The sequence below is a fragment of the Pseudonaja textilis genome, unplaced genomic scaffold, assembly GCF_049901715.1.
Source record: "Pseudonaja textilis isolate UNSWEBS1 unplaced genomic scaffold, rPseTex1.2 PTEXCTG38, whole genome shotgun sequence".
Lineage (NCBI taxonomy): Eukaryota > Metazoa > Chordata > Lepidosauria > Squamata > Elapidae > Pseudonaja > Pseudonaja textilis.
In genome coordinates this window covers 1-19,455 of record NW_028262651.1, presented here as the reverse complement: position 1 = coordinate 19,455, position 19,455 = coordinate 1, and the positions used below count along the sequence as shown (strand labels likewise).

The window sequence follows — 19,455 nt, the reverse complement described above, 5'->3', positions numbered from 1 at the left end:
GGGGAAGGAAAACCCCAAAAAACAAAACAGACAACCCCAACAAGAAAGAAACCAAGAATACTCACCAGCCGAACCACCGGTAGATGACCAGCTCGAAGCCTCGCCTGGAAGGAGCAGCCAAGCCAGCTCAACCAGCCCAGAAAGACCAGGCAGGAGCAGCGAAGCCAGCAGCCTGGGTAAACCGGGAGGGAGCTGCAGCGAAAGGCCCGACTCACCCTTACAGGCGGTTCCATCGATGAGGCAGAGAGCAACACAGAACCCAACCGAACCACTCGAAGACCAAGCACCAACTAATCTGCGCAGGTCCAGTAGACAGATACGGAGCCCCGCCTACTTACGGGACTAAGTTACGTAGGACCATACCAAGAGGGGAGGGGTGTTCTGTATTAACTGTATTAGCATTCTTGTAATACTTAATTCTGATTGGTTAAGACGCACCGCGCTCGGATTGGCTGAGTAAGCCGCAGTGATTGGCCGGTTGCGAATCACCCGCGATTGGATAAACCGATCACGGGAGATTCGAAATGATGTCATTGGCTGCAGCTCCGAAAGCAAGTTCTATCTAAACCGCCACCGATCCGAAGCCTGACAAGCCGATCTAAGCATACAATAAAAAAGCTTGAAAATCACTGTTCTCGCATCTCTCCTTGGGACCGATCTACCGATATAACAGAGATGCTTTCTTCTGGGGCCCCAAAGTTCCCTCTTACACAAAAATGTCTTACTTCAAACTTGAGTGATGAAGACTCCCAAGATAAAGTCTGCAGAGTTTGATGCAAGCATGGCATGACCAGTCTGCCACTTTTCTTGACTACTGCAAATGCCGGTATTGTGGTTTTCTAGGGGTTTGGACTAAAATGTGGATTTTGTTTTTAACACTCATATTTAACAACATATTTCATTACAAAGGGGAATTCAACAATTGGAGACAGCATCTCACTCGAGGCATTGCAGCAGGTATTGAAGGGGAGTTGGACTGTTTGCCTGTGGCTATGTAGAGATTCGAGGCGATTCCTCTTTTAACTCCATCCCCAGGTTCTGCCTCTTCTTCCCCTAGACCTCCAAACTCAAAGACTCCCGACTCACAAATATGACTGCAACATCTGGACAAGAGAGAGGGAGGGATGGAGGGAGGGAGGGAGGGAGAGAGAGAGATTGCAGAATTGGTGGGCAGGCAAATCACCGCCTCCATTCTTCAAGAACTTCCTGTTCAGGGTGGATTTTCAAACATTCAGCCATGTGGTCACCTACCTTGAGCAGGCAATTCCGACTTTGCTCCAGCTGCTCTTCCTCTCTAATGGCTTTTTTTCTGGCTCATCCAGATGCTTCAGGGACTTCTTCACTGGGCTCATCAGCTCTTTGCACTTGGGAGACAGAAAAAGCAAAGGTCCATGTGAGTTGCACATCAGAAGGAAGGTGAGGAAAGGGACACCCCGATTGAGGCAACCTTTTGAGGCTAGGGGCCTATTTGAATCTGGGGAAGGGGATCTGCTTTGGGACCCCTCTCAAAATGGCAGCCAGAGGAGTCTTCCCCGTTCCCAAGACAAGTCACCAGGCTACAGAGAGGACAACATTGGAGTGGGAGGTTCCACTCTTGCCCAGCAGACTCTCTTTTCATCCCATTCTCAGAAGATCTACAATTCTCCTGTGTTAAATTGGTTGTGGGAAAAGTCCTTTTCCATTAAGATGAACCTGCCAGGGACCGTGTTTGGCTTTCCAGCATGTCAGCCACCTTAACTGAGAAGGGGAAGAAAGTGAGAGGGCGAAGGAGCCTGAGGTGTATCCAGAGAAACACCTGGAGCCACACGATCTCAGGCCCCAGGTGACTGGGCAAGACCAAGCAAGTGAAAGCGATCCAGAGTTCAGGATGGGATTTAACACTTGTCTGGGGAGACCCTAAAATCTTGGAGAAGGTGCCAGAGGTTCCCCACCTTTCTTGAGGAGAATTCATTCAGGTGGAGGAAGGGAGCTTTTGTTTTGATCCAGAGAGACCGATCGTTTCATTATAGAGGTAGCCCTCGACTTACAACCATTCAAAGCTACAGCAGTGCTGAACCAAGCAATTTATGACCCTTTCCCCACCCTTATGGCCATTGCAGCATCCCCCTGATCACGCGATTGACATTCGGATGCTCGGCAAACAGTTCCTAGTTATGACGGTCACATGTGATCCCCTTTTGCAGCCTTCTGTCAAAGGGGAAGCCAGATTCACTTAACAACCATGTTACTAACTTAATTTCTGCAGTGATTCCCTTAACAACTGTAGCAAGTGAGGTCGTAAAATTGGGGCAAAGCTCACTTAACTAATTCCCCACTTTACAAACATAAATTCTGGGCTCAGTTGTGGTCGTAGGTCTCCCTGTGTATTTGTTTCTGACCTGAGGAAAGTCTCTTTTTTGTATCCTCCCCCAATCTTCTTCTTGTCATTTTTCAATTTCCTCCCCTTTGACCCCCCCCCCCCAAATTCCCTATAATTTAAATCTTTTGGAGGTGGTTAGCTTTGTATTTTACCTTTCGTTGAAACATAACAAAGAAGAGGTATGCGGATTGCGTAAGTCAATAGCCACTGCCCTCCTGAGTCAAAGGGACATTTTCTAGGGTCAATGACCAGCCCTCCTTGCCTTTTCCCCATTGTGCTCCTAGAGAAGAGTCCCTGTTTCAGGTACGGTAGCTTTGAGAGTGAAGCTGTGCGTCCCCCTTCACTCAAGCATTCCAGGGGAGGACAGGGGTCAGCCCTGCAGCTTTCCTCCAATCCTGAACCTAATAACAAACCAGCCACATATTGAATTAGAGTGGAATTGTGTGGCAGGGAGGTAGAAGCTAGGTCTGCCTTTAAGATTTGGGGGAACAGGGTGGGTGACTTGGTATGTCTTTATCCCACCTCAAAGCAAAGAGGTCCTGTGAAGCAGGGTCTAAAGAAGGATGCTAAAGGAGGTTGCATAAAGGCCCACGACTGTGGAGTGGGTGGCTGATGCTGGCCCTTACACAGTTATGGGGGCTGGGTTGGGTAGCACAGGTGCTCTTGGCACCACGTGATTATTGACAGTTCTCAAGTAGTGTGAAAAACAGTAACTAGGTTTTCCTTTGCTGTCTAGTTTGGGTTTTGGGACTGGGAAGATTGGGGTGTTGCAGGGGGAGGTGCATTTGTGCAGTACCCCCTGTTCTAGACATGCTTTGATTAGCTTCTGCAAGGGCTCAGTTGCTTCTGACTGTATTCTGTATTGGGGAATGGAGGTTGGTGGCCCTGTCTTTCCTTGAATTGTAACTGGGGTAGCAATCCTACTTCAGTGGGGTCTCGTCCCCATGGAGAGGCCAGTAGGCTTCTGGGGTCTGTGGGCAGATGGGTGTCTCTCTCAATTGGACCTGTTGTGGTGAGGGGTGTGTGTTTGACTGGGATGTCTAAGTGGAGCCCCTCCATAGTGCATTTGATGGGTGCCCCCAGCTTGCAAAGCAAGGCCCTGCCCACGAGGGGGGAGGGAGGTTGGGGACAGTTGGGGAATGGGTGCTCAAAGGAAAACAGGGGTGATTTTCCCTCCCACCCCCATTAGGTTATCGGGCCCGACTGATCCTTTAAACGGTGCCTGAGTGATAAGTGAGGAAGTGGCTCTGGAATCAAGAAGACGCCCATATGCCTTTCCCCCTGTGGTCATGGTTAAAGAGGCCACTGATCGTTAGGAGAATAGCCAGCCCTTGGAATGGGGCTTTGAACTTGTTGTGGTGTTCCCCCAGTCAGGACATTTCAAAATCTTCCTGTCCCCCAGGTGGTCTGTGTTTTCTGCACATAGGGGAAATTCCCAGGGGAAGGGGGCCCAGGGAGGGTAAAAACGACCCCTCTCTCTTTGGAAATTCTCCCCCCAATTGCATCTGAGATGTCCTTCTTTTCTGCACCAGAGGCATTGTCTGCAAAACCCTCCTGGATCTCCTTTTTGCTCACACTGCTGGCATCGGCCCATATATTGGAAGGCTGGTACTGCGGTCTTCTGTTATCGTTATTTAAAACAGCAAATGCTTGTAAATCCTCCCTTCTCTCTGCCCCCTTCTCTTCTTTTCCCTTCCCTTTTCTACTTCTTTCCTTTTGTTCTCCTCCTCTTTTAGTCTTTCCCTTTTCTTTCAAACACAAAGTTTGCGATCCTGTGCAACTCCGAGATCTCTAAAGTTGACCAGCTGGAGACAATTGTATGAAAATGCCCCTTTATGATTCCCTGGTCTTTTTCACAATTTAAGTCCAGATGGACATTTGCTTCTAGGACCCAGATTCTTGTAGGGCTTCTAATAAATGGTCCTTCACCCTAGTGTATTCACCCCAGGGGTTAGCATTCCTATAGTCCCAGTCTGGGACCCGAAGAGGGACTACTTTCCCTGCTGTGATTATTATAGGCCTCCTGGCTCTTTCTTCTGTCTCCTCAAACAGTTTCAATCACTCACCTTTGGTAAGAAAAATGTGTAGTAATTGAGTCATGTCTCCCAAGACGAGTTGTGGCTTTCCATGGTGGATTTTATGGCCATGATAACAGCATGGGGGTCTGATCAGAAGGAGGGCATGTCCTTCTTACAGAGAACTAAATCAGATGGGGAAAAGGGGTTTTGTGATAAAACATAATCAAGTGGGCCTCTCTGTCGCCTGGCTGCAGGCCTGCTCAGCCAAGGGGCCATGAATTTTGATTCTGAGCTGTCTGGGGCTGATTGGGTTTGGGGGTTTTCCTCTGTTTTGGTCAGGTCTGGGTCCTTGGACCTGGAAAGTTCAGCCCAGCAGTACCAGTAGGGTAACTGGGCAGGTTTTAGTCTGTGTCTAAGCACTTTCAGGGTTGAACGTTCAAATGTACTGCCTTCTGACCAGATTTGTTTCCCATACTCGTTTCTAAGCAAAGCCCACTTTTTACATCATCTTTTGGCTTCTCCTTTTGTCATACCCAGCTGGTCAGATAGCTTCTTCGCATCGAGGAAGTCTTCTATGGGGGAGCCCATCCTGACCCTCAAGCTAGAGCATCCCATGTGTCCCTATTCCAATGTAAGAATTCACTCCCACCCCACCAGCAGTTTTCGGACCCCCTCCAAAAGGATCCTGGAAGACCCTGGTTCCCCATCAGAGTAAGGGCTCCTCCTTTATGGGAAGACACCCACCGTCAGTTTGCAGACCCAAAAAGAGGTCTGGGAGGACTGCACTGCTCTCTGCAGTGAGTAAAGGCACCCTCTTCCACAGAGTTTACCCCCACCGTGTTCAGACTCTCTTAGAGTCCAGGAGGACCTCTGATTGCTTCAAGGGAAGGACCTCTCCCTTTCTACAGGGCTTTTCTTATTAACAGTGAGCAGGAGGTACAGGTCTACTAAGGTAAAAACTTTCTTTTGACACTTTTGTTACCTGCTTGGCTCTTCTCCCTTCTCACAGATGGTCCCACACTTTGGTTCTTCCTCCTTTGCTTTCTTGGATCCTGTCGGTCACGGCTTTGGCAAGTGAGCAGCAGGCTGGAGGGTGGCTAGACAGAACATGAATGGAGTGGGATCCGGTTGCTGCCAGAGGAGGATGCCCCCCCCATAGGCACACAGTCAACAATTCTCACTTTTCAATTTCTAAAAACAGAAATTTAGGTGGTACTTCCCCTCTTTCCAGGCAAGGCTCAAAGTTTCTCTTTAATACCCTTTGCCAGCTGGGCAGCATCTGCAGGGGTTTTTCCACAGACAAATGCGTCTGTTGCCAGCAGGGTAAGTGGCTCTTCGGGCCCAGTCCGGTGGCTGGGTGAGCTGGGAGCCCCTTCGTGGGGGTCACCAGAACAGTTGGATGGAAAATGCTCTCTGGTTTAGGATTCTTCCCACCAGGACGCAACAATCAGCACTTTGAAGACATAATTGAATAACAAAGCAGAGCTGCTGGAAAGAAGCTTTTAACAACAAGGAACCAAGATGAGTGACATTCAGCAAGGCTTCTTGGCTAGCTAGAAATATTGACATTCAAAAATGAGTTTGCATACTTTTTCTGAGTTTTGGTCTAAAACTGTGTTTTGGTGACATTTAATCCTGTGTTTGTTGCTGGAATAATTTTCCCTATTCAGCTTTCTTTGGAAGGAAGAAGGTCAATCTCTGTTCCTGAAAAGAAGCAACATTGAGGAATCTGTCCAACTCCTGTGTCTATTTGTTCTGGTAATTGACCTCACAAGCAACAGCTATGGTGTTTGGTCTTTTGCTACATTCCAGCATTCTAATCGTAATGGCACTTTTGCAGTTAGGCTTATCTCAAGCGTTTACACTTGAACTTGCCTGGGGTGTGAGCTCTGGCAATGACAGGGCTTTTCTTCCCTTGTGTAAATGGTTGTGATTTAATTTTTATACTGTGTTTGGATTATTGGCTGCCTCACAGTTCCTTCGTCTATCTGGGGAGGGGGTCTTCATTCACAGGAATTGGTTAGAGTTGGTTTTGCTTTCAGGTGTGCCAAAATGATGTACTTAATAAAGTCTTGGTTAAAGAGAGATGATCATCTTGACATTGCTGGCTTGGTTGGGTTCATCAGTCGGAATTTTGACATTTCTCTTTAGCAATATTTATTGAGATGAAAGAGAAGAGAGTTACAAAAATTATAGACATTCAACCATTTCCCATTTGGAAATGTGTAGATATGATGTTCTTTGACTCCTGCACACTATCTAAGTGGAAATAATGTGCTCTTTCAAATAAAATGACATTTTACAGCTCTTTTAATATCAATGTCTCATGTTTTTACAATGATTCTGGCTGTGAGATGCTCCTTTGTGTTCAGCTCTGGCCTCAGAAGGATAATGTAGCACTTGGGGATGAAGATGCAGCCCAGCAGACCAGCACTGGAGGCCAGGATGGAGAAGACCTGCACAGCCACCATGTGTTTCCCTTTGGTGCTCAGGTAGGTGGGCACAAAAGTCACCCAGACACTGCAGAAGACCAGCATGCTGAAGGTGATCAACTTGGCTTCGTTGAAGGCCCCAGGCAGATTCCTGGCCAGGAAAGCCACCGTGAAGCAGATGGCAGCCAGGAAGCCCATGTAGCTGAGGGTGACGTAGAACAGGACAACAGCCCCTTCGTTGCATTGCAGGATGATCTCTTCAGGCTGGGAGTGGAGGTCAGAGTCAGGGAAGGGGGGAGAAGCTCCCATCCAGATGGAGCAGATGATAATTTGGGCAGCAGAACAAGAAAGGATGATGGAGTTGGCCAAACTCTTCCCCAACCATCTCTTCACTTGGTTTCCTGGTTTTGTGTCCAGGAAAGCCAGCACCACCGTGATGGTTTTGGCCAAGAGAGAAGAAACGGCAACTGAGGAGATGAGGCTGAAGACTGTTTGTCGGAGAAGGCAGGTGGCTTTCCTTGGTTGACCAATGAAGAGAGAAGGAGACCAGAAGCAAAGCAGGAGGGAGACCAGGAGGATTTGGAGAGGTCCTGGTTGTTGGCTTTGACAAGGGGAGTTTCTCAGTATTTAATGAAGATGATTAAAACAAGGCCTGTGGTTAGGAAGAAGAGATATCCTGGATCTTGTCCTGTAATCTCCTGGGTTGTTTGTTTTGTAGTGATCTATTTTCCATTAGCGTCTTGTGTTTTAACGGCTTGGGTAATGGGTTGTGTGATGGGCTTGCGAGTTCTTTTGTTGTGGTATCCTGGGTCCTGCGTTGTAATCTCCTGGGTTGTTTGCATTTTGATCTCTTTTCCATGAGCCTCCTGTGTAGTAACGGCTTGGGTAATGGGTTGTGTGATGACATTGTGAGATTTAGTGCTGTGGTATCCTTGGTCGTGTGCTGTGATATCCTGGGTCATTTGCTGTGTTGCAACTTCTTGAGTTCTTGTGGTGTAATTTCCTGAGTTTTCTGATGTGATGTCCTGAGCAGGTGGCTGTGATGTAGCATTCTGGGTTTTAGTCTGGCTTCGAGTTTGGGGTCTGGGTCTGTGTTCTTGTTATGTGTCAGCTTGTTTGGTTTTGGGGTCAGCCGGTGCAACAGCTGGTGAAGTAGCCATGGTCTGTTTTCTGGATGGTTGTCCTTCATTTATAGGATGGGCTTGGGCCTGGGTCTGATGAGGGGGATTGTTGGTAGTGTCCCACGTTGTTTTGGGTCTGGTGTTGGTTTTGGGGGCTGGGATTCATTTGTTGGTGAGGGCTAGCTTCCAGATGTCTGGTAGGCGGGAGGTATCATCCTGTCTATTCATGTTATGGGGGTGTTTCTCTATCTCAATGGCTTCCTTGATTATTCTCTTGCTGGAGTGTTCAGTGTTGGATATTAATTTAGTTCCTTCAAAATTAATTTCATGTCCTGTGGCTTTAAGGTGCTGGAAGAGGGAGAAAGTATTTTCTTCTCTTCTGACTGCGTTTTTGTGTTCTGCGATGCATTAAAACACAAGAGGCTAATGGAAAAAAGATCACTACAAAACAAAGGACCCAGGAGATTACAGCACAAGATCCAGGATATCTCCACAACAAAACTCACAAGGCCATCACACAGCCCATTATACTAACATCAACTCCATCTACCAATCAAGAGGCAGCAGCGCAGCCAACCAGCCCAGCACATCAGCCCCCACCACCAGTATTTATAGAGAGACGGCAGCTCCGATCACACACTGCTTGCACTGGCACGAAGCCGAAAGCACCAGCTTAAAGATGGCGAGTGGGACCTCACCGAAACGTCACCAAGATATTCTTAATCTTACACAGGAAAAGACCTGAACCCACCTAGACCGATAGATAGATAGATAGATAGATAGACAGACAGACAGAATATATAACTATAAATATACGGAATATCTATGACTATGCAGAATATATGTCTAGAAAAAACAAAAAAAGTATGTACATGAGCATACAGAGAATGTGCGTGTGTGTGACTGCACATGTATGACTATATACAACTGTACAGAATGTTTACAGACATATTGAATATAAGTATAAATGCACAGAGAATTTATACAGAATATATTATATACAGTATTATCAGGGGGAATATCAGTGTGTGTATGGGGGTAAACGAGTTGAAGAATTCAGTAATAAATTCACTGTGTGATAGAAGCTGTTCCTTAGCCTGCTGGTCTTGGACTGAAGGCACCTGAATCTCTTCCCAGGTGGAAGAAGGATAAACAGTTTATGGGCTGGATGGGAGAGGTCCTTAATGATGCTGTGAGCTTTACGCAGACACTGTTTCCTCTGAATGTCCACAATGGGAGGAAGTGGGATCCCTATAATGCGTTGGGCAGTTTTCACCACCCTCTGTAATGCCTTTTTTGCCTTTATGGTGCAATTTCCGTACCAGACTGAGATACAGCTGGTTAGGATACTCTCAAGTGCACAACAGTAGATATTGATCAGGATAGCTGAGGAAAGGTGGTTTTTCCTCAGTAATCTCAGGAAGAAGAGGCTCTGGTGAGCTTTCTTGATCAGGCTGGTGGTGTTAGTCTGCCAGGACAGGTCCTCAGAGAGGTGGATCCCCAGGAACTTGAAACTGGAGACACGTTCTCCCATTCTCCCATTGATGTATATAGGAGAATGTGTGTGACAACTCTTCTTCCTGAAATCCACAATGAGCTCCTTGGTCTTGTTGGTGTTGAGTAGTAAGTTATTGTCAGAATAACATATGTTAGAGTGGTATGTAATGCTATGTAATGTGGTATATGTTAGAGTGGTATGTAATGCTATGGAGACAGCATCCTTAGTGCTCCTGTTCTTACTGTAGGCAAATTGGTAAGGGTCCAGTGTATTCAGGAGACAAGTTTTGAGGTGTGCCAGGACTAACTGCTTGAAATACTTCATGATTGCAGGTATAAGAGCTATACGGTGGATCTGGAAGAACATTATGCAGCACTGAAGGTTTGTGACCTGGTCAATGATGCGGCTGCCTTGAGACAGGATACCGGCAACCTCCTCCTGGGAAGAGTCCCAAGGTGCTTTTCTCTGGACATCTTCTCCAGCCCTTCACAGACAAGAAAAGCTTGGAGGAGGAGCAGAGAAATGCTTTAGGTACAAACTGTAGAGTGGAAAATTAAAGGGCTTGAAAACTGCTATTTTATTTCTCTGGTGGATGAAAGGAAAAAAATATACAGTGGAAATTTCTTTACACACTTATTTTTTATTTACTTTTTTTTTTTTTTTTGCTGTGAAGTACATACCAAAATAAAAACAATCCCAAACTGAAATCCCAGACAGCTTTTCTGCTGAATTCTTTCTGCAAAGGAGCTTTTATCAGGAAATCAAGAAAGATTCAAATACGAGGGATGGAAATTTCCCTCCCCAGCTGAGAGCTAGACAAACATGACATTTCACATCATTCTGGCATTTTTAAGGAGGGGATCAGGCAAACAGGTTTGTGGTTGGTTCCCACAGCTTCCTCCTGACCTCTTTTCCAACTCATTCTCTCACACCCACCCACATGTTTAGCTGATGTCAGTAGGAACAACTGCATCAATCATTTTGTACAAGGGGTCATGTTCAGTAGCTGTTGCTGAACAGCTGAATTCCTCTGAAATTTACAGTGGTCTCTTTAGCAATATTTATTGAGATCGGAGGGAACTGCAAAACATTTCCCCATTTTGAAACATATAGATATCATTTTCTTTGATTCCTGCATACTATCTAAATGGAAATCAAATAAAAGAAACATTAACAATTCTTCCACTCCCATAATGATGTTATATCTCATGTTTTTACATTTGTTCTGGCTGTGAGATGCTCCTTCGTGTTCAGCTCTGGCCTCAGAAGGATAATGTAGCACTTGGGGATGAAGATGCAGACCAGCAGACCAGCATTGGAGGCCAGGATGGAGAAGACCTGCACAGCCACCATGTGCTTCCCTTTGGTGCTCAGGTAGGTGGGCACAAAAGTCACCCAGACACTGCAGAAGACCAGCATGCTGAAGGTGATCAGTTTGGCTTCGTTGAAGGCCCCAGGCAGATTCCTGGCCAGGAAAGCCACCGTGAAGCAGACGGCAGCCAGGAAGCCCATGTAGCTGAGGGTGACATAGAACATGACAACGGCCCCTTCGTTGCATTGCATGATGATCTCTCCAGGCTGGGAGTGGAGGTCAGAGTCAGGGAAGGGGGGAGAAACTCCCAGCCAGATGGAGCAGATGATAATTTGGGCAGCAGAACAAGAAAGGATGATGGAGTTGGCCAAACTCTTCCCCAACCATCTCTTCACTTGGTTTCCTGGTTTTGTGGCCAGGAAAGCCAGCACCACTGTGATGGTTTTGGCCAAGAGTGAAGAAACGGCAACTGAGAAGATGAGGCTGAAGACCGTTTGTCGGAGAAGGCAGGTGGCTTTCCTTGGCTGACCAATGAAGAGAAAAGAAGACAAGAAGCAAAGCAGGAAGGAGACCATGAGGATGTAGGAGAGGTCCCGGTTGTTGGCTTTGACAAGGGGAGTTTCTCGGTATTTGATGAAGATGATTAAAACAAGGCTTGTGGTTAGGAACAAGAATAGGGCAAAAGAGACCAGGATGATGCCCAGATGTTCTTCATAAGACAGGAAGGTTACAACTTTGGGGATACATTGGACTCTTTCTTTATTTGGGTATTTATCATCTGGACACTTGGTGCATTTTTCTGTATCTGAGGGGAAAAAACAACCCCATATTTCTTTGTCCTTTGCATTTCAAAATGTATTATACATTCTTTGGGAACAAGTGATTATCAGGAACATTTTCCACTATGGATTTCTTAATATCTCCAGAGACAGAAAATAAGTGTATACTTATTTAAAAATTGTTTTTTAAAAATTATAGCTATGGTATATTTTTGATAGGCTATGAAATTGAGGGAAGGCTTGGGAATGAAAGATACAGCCAGATACAGGCATCACTATCCATGCCACCACATTGTGCATCTCGTACATCAGCAATACCTTTTATGAGTTCCTCAAAGGGAACCCATGTAGACTGCATTGCAATCCTGCTTCCAGGAGGTGGACCTAAAACAATTCCTCGTGTTTCAAGGAACTCAGGTGTTCCTAGAGAAGTAAATGTGGAAGAAAGGACACATCCAAGCTAAAAAGAAGAAATATTTCCTCTGGCAGTAGTAAAGCTTGTCCAATCTGCCACAGCCACCTCTCTCTATGCAGCCCTTCCTTCACAGTTTTTTTGCTCTTCTGATTAGATAATGGGGCATTTTGGAAATAAACCAGAAACCAATTAAGCTTAAAAGTGTGTTTTAATTCACACTTTCATGACAATGCTCTGGATGGATCCAGTTCCACCAGGCCTTCCTTTCCTGCAGTGTCACCCACCTTTCTGAGTGGAGAAGGTCCCCTCCGGACAAGGAACGCAGTCGTAGCAGCAAACTGGCTCTTCTTCTCGAGCCCTCTTGACAAATCCAGGATGACAACTTTCCACACATTCAGATTGAGGCAGGGACTGAGTAGAAAAGAAATAAGATTGCCAAAGGAAATGTGTTAGGACTCTCCGTCCATGGAAAATGGAGGTAAAAATGGATATTAGATAAGATATTAGATATTAGCCTCTGGTCTTCACTTAAGTAAATACAAAATCTCTCACTATTAATGATTGGAGATACAACTTCTGGAAGATTCTTCCTTTAGTTCCTCTCTTTTGCTTTTGGCATCTCACATTGCCAAAAAAAAGAAAGGACTTTATTAAATAGAAAAGTCTGGAGAGATGGAACCAGGGGTGGGATTCTACTGGTTCTGCCCAGTTCTATAGAACCGGTTGTTATGATTCTGCGCAGTTCGGAGAACTGGCAACTCACACCACTGACTGGCCCTGCCCCTCTCTGTCCGCCCCTCCCCTCCATGCCCAGTCAGTCCTTATTGCGCATGCATGGCACCACCTGCAGCCTGCTTTTTCCCACTCACCAGACCAGCCATTGCTGCATGCATTTCGCTGTAGCCCTGTCTGATATCCCTGGGTGAGTGAGGCTCTGCAAGCTCTGGGGCCCAGTCGCCTGGCTGCACTGCCGGTCACCTTTTCCCCCCCACCCCACTTGCCTTTTGCTGCCGCCACCCACCGCCTTAACCCCCAGCAGCTAAGGCTCAGCAGCTGTGGTGAATCCAGGCAGGGGGTGAGATGCAGTCTGGTGGGGATCCAAGCTACATTTCGCTGTACCGGAGGACATGTGGAGAGGCTCGTGTTCTCCTACTGCTGTCTTTCCCAGCACAGCTCCGGGCGGCAGAGAGAAACAGGATTCAAGTGGACTGCTTCTCTGCCACCCAGCACCACCCATTTCCCTATTGGAGGGGAAGTTGCAAACTTTTCACTGTGCCGGGAAAGACTCTCTTGCTTTCCCAGCAGCAGGAGAACACAAGCCTCTCCACATGTCCTCCGGTACAGCAAAATGTAGCTGGGAATCACTGCAGCTCCTGGGCCTTGCTGGTGGGGGGCAAAGATGTGTGTGGGGGTGACCAGGCAGCATGGCCCATTTGCCTGTCATCCCTTCCCTCTCCTGCCTGCAACCCCTTTTTAGGACCCGGAACAATCGCCCCTTGTTGGCCCTGCCACTCCCTCCCGGTCGCACCCATGTCGGCAACAGGCGTCATCATTTAGAATTTGAGGGAGAATTTGGGGAAGGAGGTGGAGAGTCCTGCAGTGGCCGGCACAGGAGCACCACTGAGAAGCGGGGAAGTGGCCTACTAGCGTTCAGGCCAGTGGCGGGCCACGGGAAGTCAGAGCACCAAGGGAAAGGGGGATTGCCAGGGGGAGCTGCCCTCTCTGTTCTGAATTGGGACCATTTTGGGTAGTCCTAGGAATTGGGTAAGTCAAGCTGCAGCTCCCTGCCTTCTTAGCTGAGGAAACCCATTTTCTGCAGGAGGAGGAGGTCTACCTGAGCAATTCCTCTGGTGTCTTCACCAGATTATTTGGACACTTACAGGCGAGTGCAGCTAAAGGCACTGCTGTCGCATGTCAACCCAGGCCTCACCCCGTGGCTCCATAAAGCCAAAACCAAAGAATTGGGCGATCAGGTGAACCTGTGGTGCAATGCTCACTCGGATCTCAGCTGTTCCAGGCTGTCCAACCTCAAAGCCCCTCAGGAGCCGCCGTTCCCAGGCTTCTACTCGCCTGTGCTTGGTCGCCATCTCTTCACCTTACTCAACAGCTGGCCCTGCCCCTCACCCTCCCCTCCCTCGCCTGGCCTGAGAAGATAAGGGTAATGGTGGGGGATAGTGATGTGGCCGGGTCCCTATCTTCCCCTTCTTCTCTAAGATTTTGGGGTTCAGAGTGTGAATCAGATTCTTTTTCTCTGGAGAGTTGTTCCTCTTGGCTTCTTGTATTTAGGTCCTCTCTACTTTCTTGTTCTTCCTTGGGTCCTAGGTGTCATTCACGAAATTCCTGTGCTTTTTCAATTGTATCAATTTTGTATTTTTTGTCCTGCCACAAAACTAAAAGCCCCTCTTGGGTGAGCTACCTAAATGGAATACCATTTCTAATAACCTGAGTTGATAAAAATTGGTAGCCCCTTCTCTGCTCTCCGACTCTCCTAGGTATTTGTTTCAGTGTAACCACTTCGTGATCTTTGTATACAAGGGGTTCATCTCTGGTCTTACTATAGAGCAGGTCTCGTGTTGTCTTCCTCACAAATCGAATGTGAACCTCTCGGGGTAATCTATGTCTCCTCGCATAGTGTGTATATACTCTGTACACCTCATCTACATAATTTTCAATTTCCAGTTTGGGTTTCTGTAAAGCTGCTGCTTTCAGATTCATCATAATTGCACGTAAATCTTCCTTTTTGTCTTCCACCACATTTTGGAACCTAAGATGAAATGATGCCTCCTCTAATTCCATGTGTACCATCGAATCCCAGAGTTCGCAGTAAAGCACTTTCCAATTTTGTTCTGAATCCTCTTATTTCTTCTCCACCATCTCTGTTCTTGCCTCTACTAAATTTAGTTTCTGTTCATTTTTTATCCCTTCTTCCTGCATCTTTCCAAGTTTGTATCTATTGTGTGCTCTTGTGTTGTTATGGTTGAAGCTGAAGTATTCATTGACAGGTAAGTCATTGCAATGTATGATTTTATATACCATACTTAGATCAGACTGAATTCAAGGTTTTCTAGATCTAGAATTTCAAGTCTGGTGGCATAAGGTATTCTACAAGGAGTAGAGGAGTGGAGAACTCTTCTTGTGAAATATTTCTGGACTTTCTCAACTGTGCTAATATCAGATACGTAATGTGGGTTCCAGACTGATGAGCTGTATTCAACTATTGGTCTAGCAAATGTTTTCTATGCTCTAGTTAATAGTGTGATATTACCAGAGAAAAAGCTACGTAGGATTAGTTAACAACTCTTAATGCCTTTTTGGCTATGTAGTTACAGTGGGCTCTAGCATTTAGACCATTAGAGATGAGTATTCCAAGGTCCTTTACAGAGCTTGGATCATCAACAAGGTCTTGACTATTCAGCTTGTACTTTATTTTCTGAATTTTTTTTGCCAATATGTAAGACAGAGCATTTATTTGTTGAGATTTGAAGTTGCCATTTGTTTGACCATTCTGATACATAGTTGAGGTCTTTTTGAAGGGTAGCAGTATTCTCTGTGGTGTTGAATAGCTTTACATCAGCAGCGAAGAGAATGAAGTTGCTCTTAATATTAATTACCAAACTTCTATTATGGAAAATCACAATCAGCTCTTATTTCTATTTTTTCTTATTAAACTTATTCAACTATTACAATATTTAAGAGAATTCAATATTAATCAAATACAGATTTATTTACTCACAAAATCAAAGTCTTATATGCTTAATTAATTTAATTAATTAATTAACATAAAGCCAATTCATTAAAGTAATTAAATTCTTATCTATATATAAATATCAATTAATCTATTTCTTTAGAGTTCTTAATTATATGCTTACCTCAGAATAAAAATACCTCAATTTCTTACTATATGATTATTATTTAAAGGTCTGAGTTCTATACAACACACTTTCAATTGTTCAGTTATTCAAAAATTATTAACCAGTATTCTTAACTCAATATTCTAACACATATATATCTATTAAGATTATGTTTTACCAATATTATTTAGTTACATCTATGTTTGACCAGTTGAATGATGTCCATGGATGATGATGATGATCTTCTTCTTCTTCTTCTTCTTCTTCTTCTTCTTCTTCTTCTTCTTCTTCTTCTTCTTCTTCTTCTTCTTCTTCTTCTTCTTCTTCTTCTTCTTCTTCTTCTTCTTCTTCTTCTTCTTCTTCTTTTTGATAAATACCTTATTACAGTTCTTAGTTCAAGTTCAAAATGTCCTCTTTAAATTTGCACAGTCACTTCCACCGTTTTGTTTCTCCTTTCTGTTTTGGCTTCTTCTTCTTGCTCCTTTAATCTTTTTCTCCACAGTCCAAGCCTGGATTCAGGCCGCAGTCAGCAGAATTGCCGCCCTCTTTGCTACTCTGGGCACAAGGAGCAAACAACCAGAAGCTACTAGCGACCCATTCCCCAGCCCTTGTGGGTTTCTCACCCATTTGGTGGAGACCCTTAATTGTATGTGGTCCACAAAATGGAACAATACCGAAGCCTCCCAAGCAACCTAAAGAAAAAAAATTCCGGTTCCTACTGCCCAGATTCAATTCTTGCTGAAGATCAACCACCTTTGGGGAATAGCATCAGCCCTCTTGAAATAGGCCCCCAGGCTTTGGAAAACAGAGGAAAGACACCAAACTTTCTCCTACCTTGTTGAGCAACTTTAGCTGTGAAAGAACATCTTCCTTGATAGAAATTCTCTGTCTTTCAAAATACGCCAGAGTCTCTCTCCTGGGATCATCCCTGGGAAGAACCAAGAAGCCCCAAATGGCCAGATCTGCTGCTACCTCTCCATTTGGGTCCTTGTACAATTCAATGTGTGAAATATTGACAAATTCATTCTTCTCCAGGAAAGGATGGAACTAGAATGGGAACATGCAGCAATTTTAAAAGCAGAACACTTTGTCCCTTATCCCAGATGCTTTTTCACATTTGAATCTTTCTTCTGTTATTGCCTAATTTACAGACATGCTTCATTAGGAAATTAGGTGTTACCACTATCTTACAAGTGAACGAAAAAAGTTCACAAAAATTTGTGAACATATCCCGACAATATAGATTTTGACAAAATGTAGTTGAACAACAGAAAAAAGGAGATTTATGAACTCCCTGAAAGCAACAGGTTGGTTATCAGAAACATGGATTTGTCAAGAAGAAAATTGTCAGGGTCATCCTCTCCCAGGAAGCCCAGACAGGAAACCTGAGCTAGGCCCACTTCGCTGTAATGCTGCACTGACAGGATTTGGGGAGTCAGAAAGTACAAATCTCCCACCGACCCTTTTTTTATGCAGCTGTAGGTGTCCTCCTCTTCTCTGCTTCTTCCCCAGGCAGAATCTCTCCTCCACCCCCCAAAAGTCATTCCCTCCTATCACGGCCCTTTCTAAATGGATTGTAGGAAAGGTGGGGGTATAACTTACGTGCTTTATGCAAGTCATCTTCACATATTATTTCATTTCCTAAATACATTATGGAAATACTGCTGATATAACTTGATCTCAGGAAAGAGTAACAAACAATTTTGTGATGTGATCAGAAACCCAGTGTGATGACCCGTACTCTCTCACAAAATAACCCAAACCCAAAACATATATTAAAGTCCGGTAAGGCCTTCAACTTAACTTCACTGTTTTATTTGTCACAGTTTAAAGTCACAAAAGTAACTAATGAGGCAAACAGGAAACCAAAACAAACCTCACTGAAGAGAGTTCTGAAGCAAGCCAAGATAACTAATCATAAACTCCAGGAAAATAACCAAGAAAAGGCCATGGGAAGAACACCAACAAAGATAAACCTCTTTCAAGTTGAACACTAAAATTGACTCCTGCAAATTCTAACTACGCAGTTGCAAGCTTATATACATAGCTCCCACCTGCAAGCCATGAGGAACATCATGGTAATCTCCTCTGGAGTAGACCTCACTTTTCCCTGATCCTCTCCTCCCTGCGTGACCTAGTATGGATAGGGGATGGGTCTGGATCCTCCTCTGACTGCTGAGCCAGCCTCTGCCCTTCCCCAGCCTCCTCCACCATCTCTGGAGCCACACTCCCACTCCCTGTGGGCTGTTCCTCCTCTTCCTCAGAGTCAGTCTCCACCAGGGGCATGACACCCAGTAAAGTGAGGGGTGGAGGCATGATAATTAAGTGGATAAAAACTGATTTAAAAATGGTACTCAAATAATCTTTAGTTTTTTTAATCTTTGTCATAAAAGTGGGAAGATATAACATTTTGTCATAATTCATCAATTTTTCTATGTTGTTATTAATATGATAGGGTTGATAAATCACTATCATACAAGATTTATAACAATTCTCAGGCAAATGTACTTTGATCTTATTTAAACATTTCCAAATTTCCAGAAAAATATTTCTGATTTCCCTCCAGAAACAACTATTTGACTAAAAAGCAATAGAAAAATATCTGGGTTTTAGGATTTGATAAATTATAGTATCTCATATAAGAACATTAGATGCACTGGATGAAGGATTGTGCCAAGCTTGAGAAGCATGTAAAGGAGCCAGTTTGGTCTACTGGTTAAGCCCCCGAAGTAGAAAGCAAGAGGCTTGTGAGTTCAAGTCCCCCTTGATCATAAAAGCCATCTGGGGTGATTTGGGGCCAGTCATTCTCTCAAAGCCCAACTCACCTCACAGGGTTGTTGTGGGGAAAATGAACACAACTACTCCTTGGTGCTTATCCCAGGACCTTACTCCTTGTTTACTCCTCTGTAAAGAGTGCAATCCAAATTCCAAGAGAAATACTTCAGGTAGTGCCCTGCGTCCCAAATGTAGCACTAAGGAGGGAGGCTGAACTAGCCAAAATAAAAACAGATGCATAGATTTACATTTTTGCACCTTGTTTAAAAATCCCCTTTCCCCTTACAGGTTTCAGTTCTATCCTTACAGAAGACAGTTTTGAATCAGGACCATCTTACAAGTTTGGGGCCATCTTACAAAACCTCCTGCATCTGGGCTTCTCCAGGGAACGGCTTTTAATGATGGGGGATGAGTTAGTGCACTTAGTGAACTCAAACAAGGGATCAAAGATCTGGAAATCCAGCAAGATGGGGCTGCTCTTGCCAAGAATGTTTATTTGAGCAGCCTTTAGAGCAATGAGATATTTATATCGAACAGCCCTGCCAAAAGTCCAAAGGGAATTAACCTCCGAGAGCTGCAACGGAGTTCCCAGAGCCGTTTCAGGGGGCCGATACAAAGAAATAGCTCATAAACTGAGACTGAGCCCCTGTGGACAAGGGGTGACTCGAACTGCAGCTCATGGCCTGCTATGTTGCATCTCCTATCAGGACTCAGGGATTCACTTTGTGATGCCTCTCCTAATAAAATATCCCAAAAGGACTCAGATTAATGGATCCCTATTGGGACCCCATACCTGCCACGGCTGCAGCCTTGGAACCCCCAGCCTCTTTTCTCCCTCCTTCCTTTCCCTCCTCAATCTGGAGGAATAGGCGGCATTCATGGCCTGGGACAGAGT

The 19,455-nt window shown here is 45.1% G+C and overlaps 1 protein-coding gene and 1 long non-coding RNA gene across 2 annotated transcripts; one reads left to right on the top strand and one right to left on the bottom strand.

Moving 5' to 3' along the window:
- Positions 1-10,520: 10,520 nt before the first annotated feature.
- On the bottom strand, positions 10,521-19,442 carry LOC148123797 (vomeronasal type-2 receptor 26-like). Its single transcript, XM_087918733.1, has 4 exons — positions 19,354-19,442; positions 16,620-16,832; positions 12,219-12,345; positions 10,521-11,545 (listed from the first exon to the last, which is right to left on the bottom strand). The coding sequence occupies exons 1-4, from the start codon at positions 19,438-19,440 to the stop codon at positions 10,635-10,637; spliced, it is 1,338 nt and encodes a 445-aa protein (XP_087774859.1). The 5' UTR covers positions 19,441-19,442; the 3' UTR covers positions 10,521-10,634.
- On the top strand, positions 17,323-18,195 carry LOC148123798 (uncharacterized). The gene is made up of 2 exons (XR_015740522.1): positions 17,323-17,510; positions 18,081-18,195. It is a non-coding gene; the product is annotated as an uncharacterized LOC148123798 (long non-coding RNA).
- Positions 19,443-19,455: the final 13 nt, after the last annotated feature.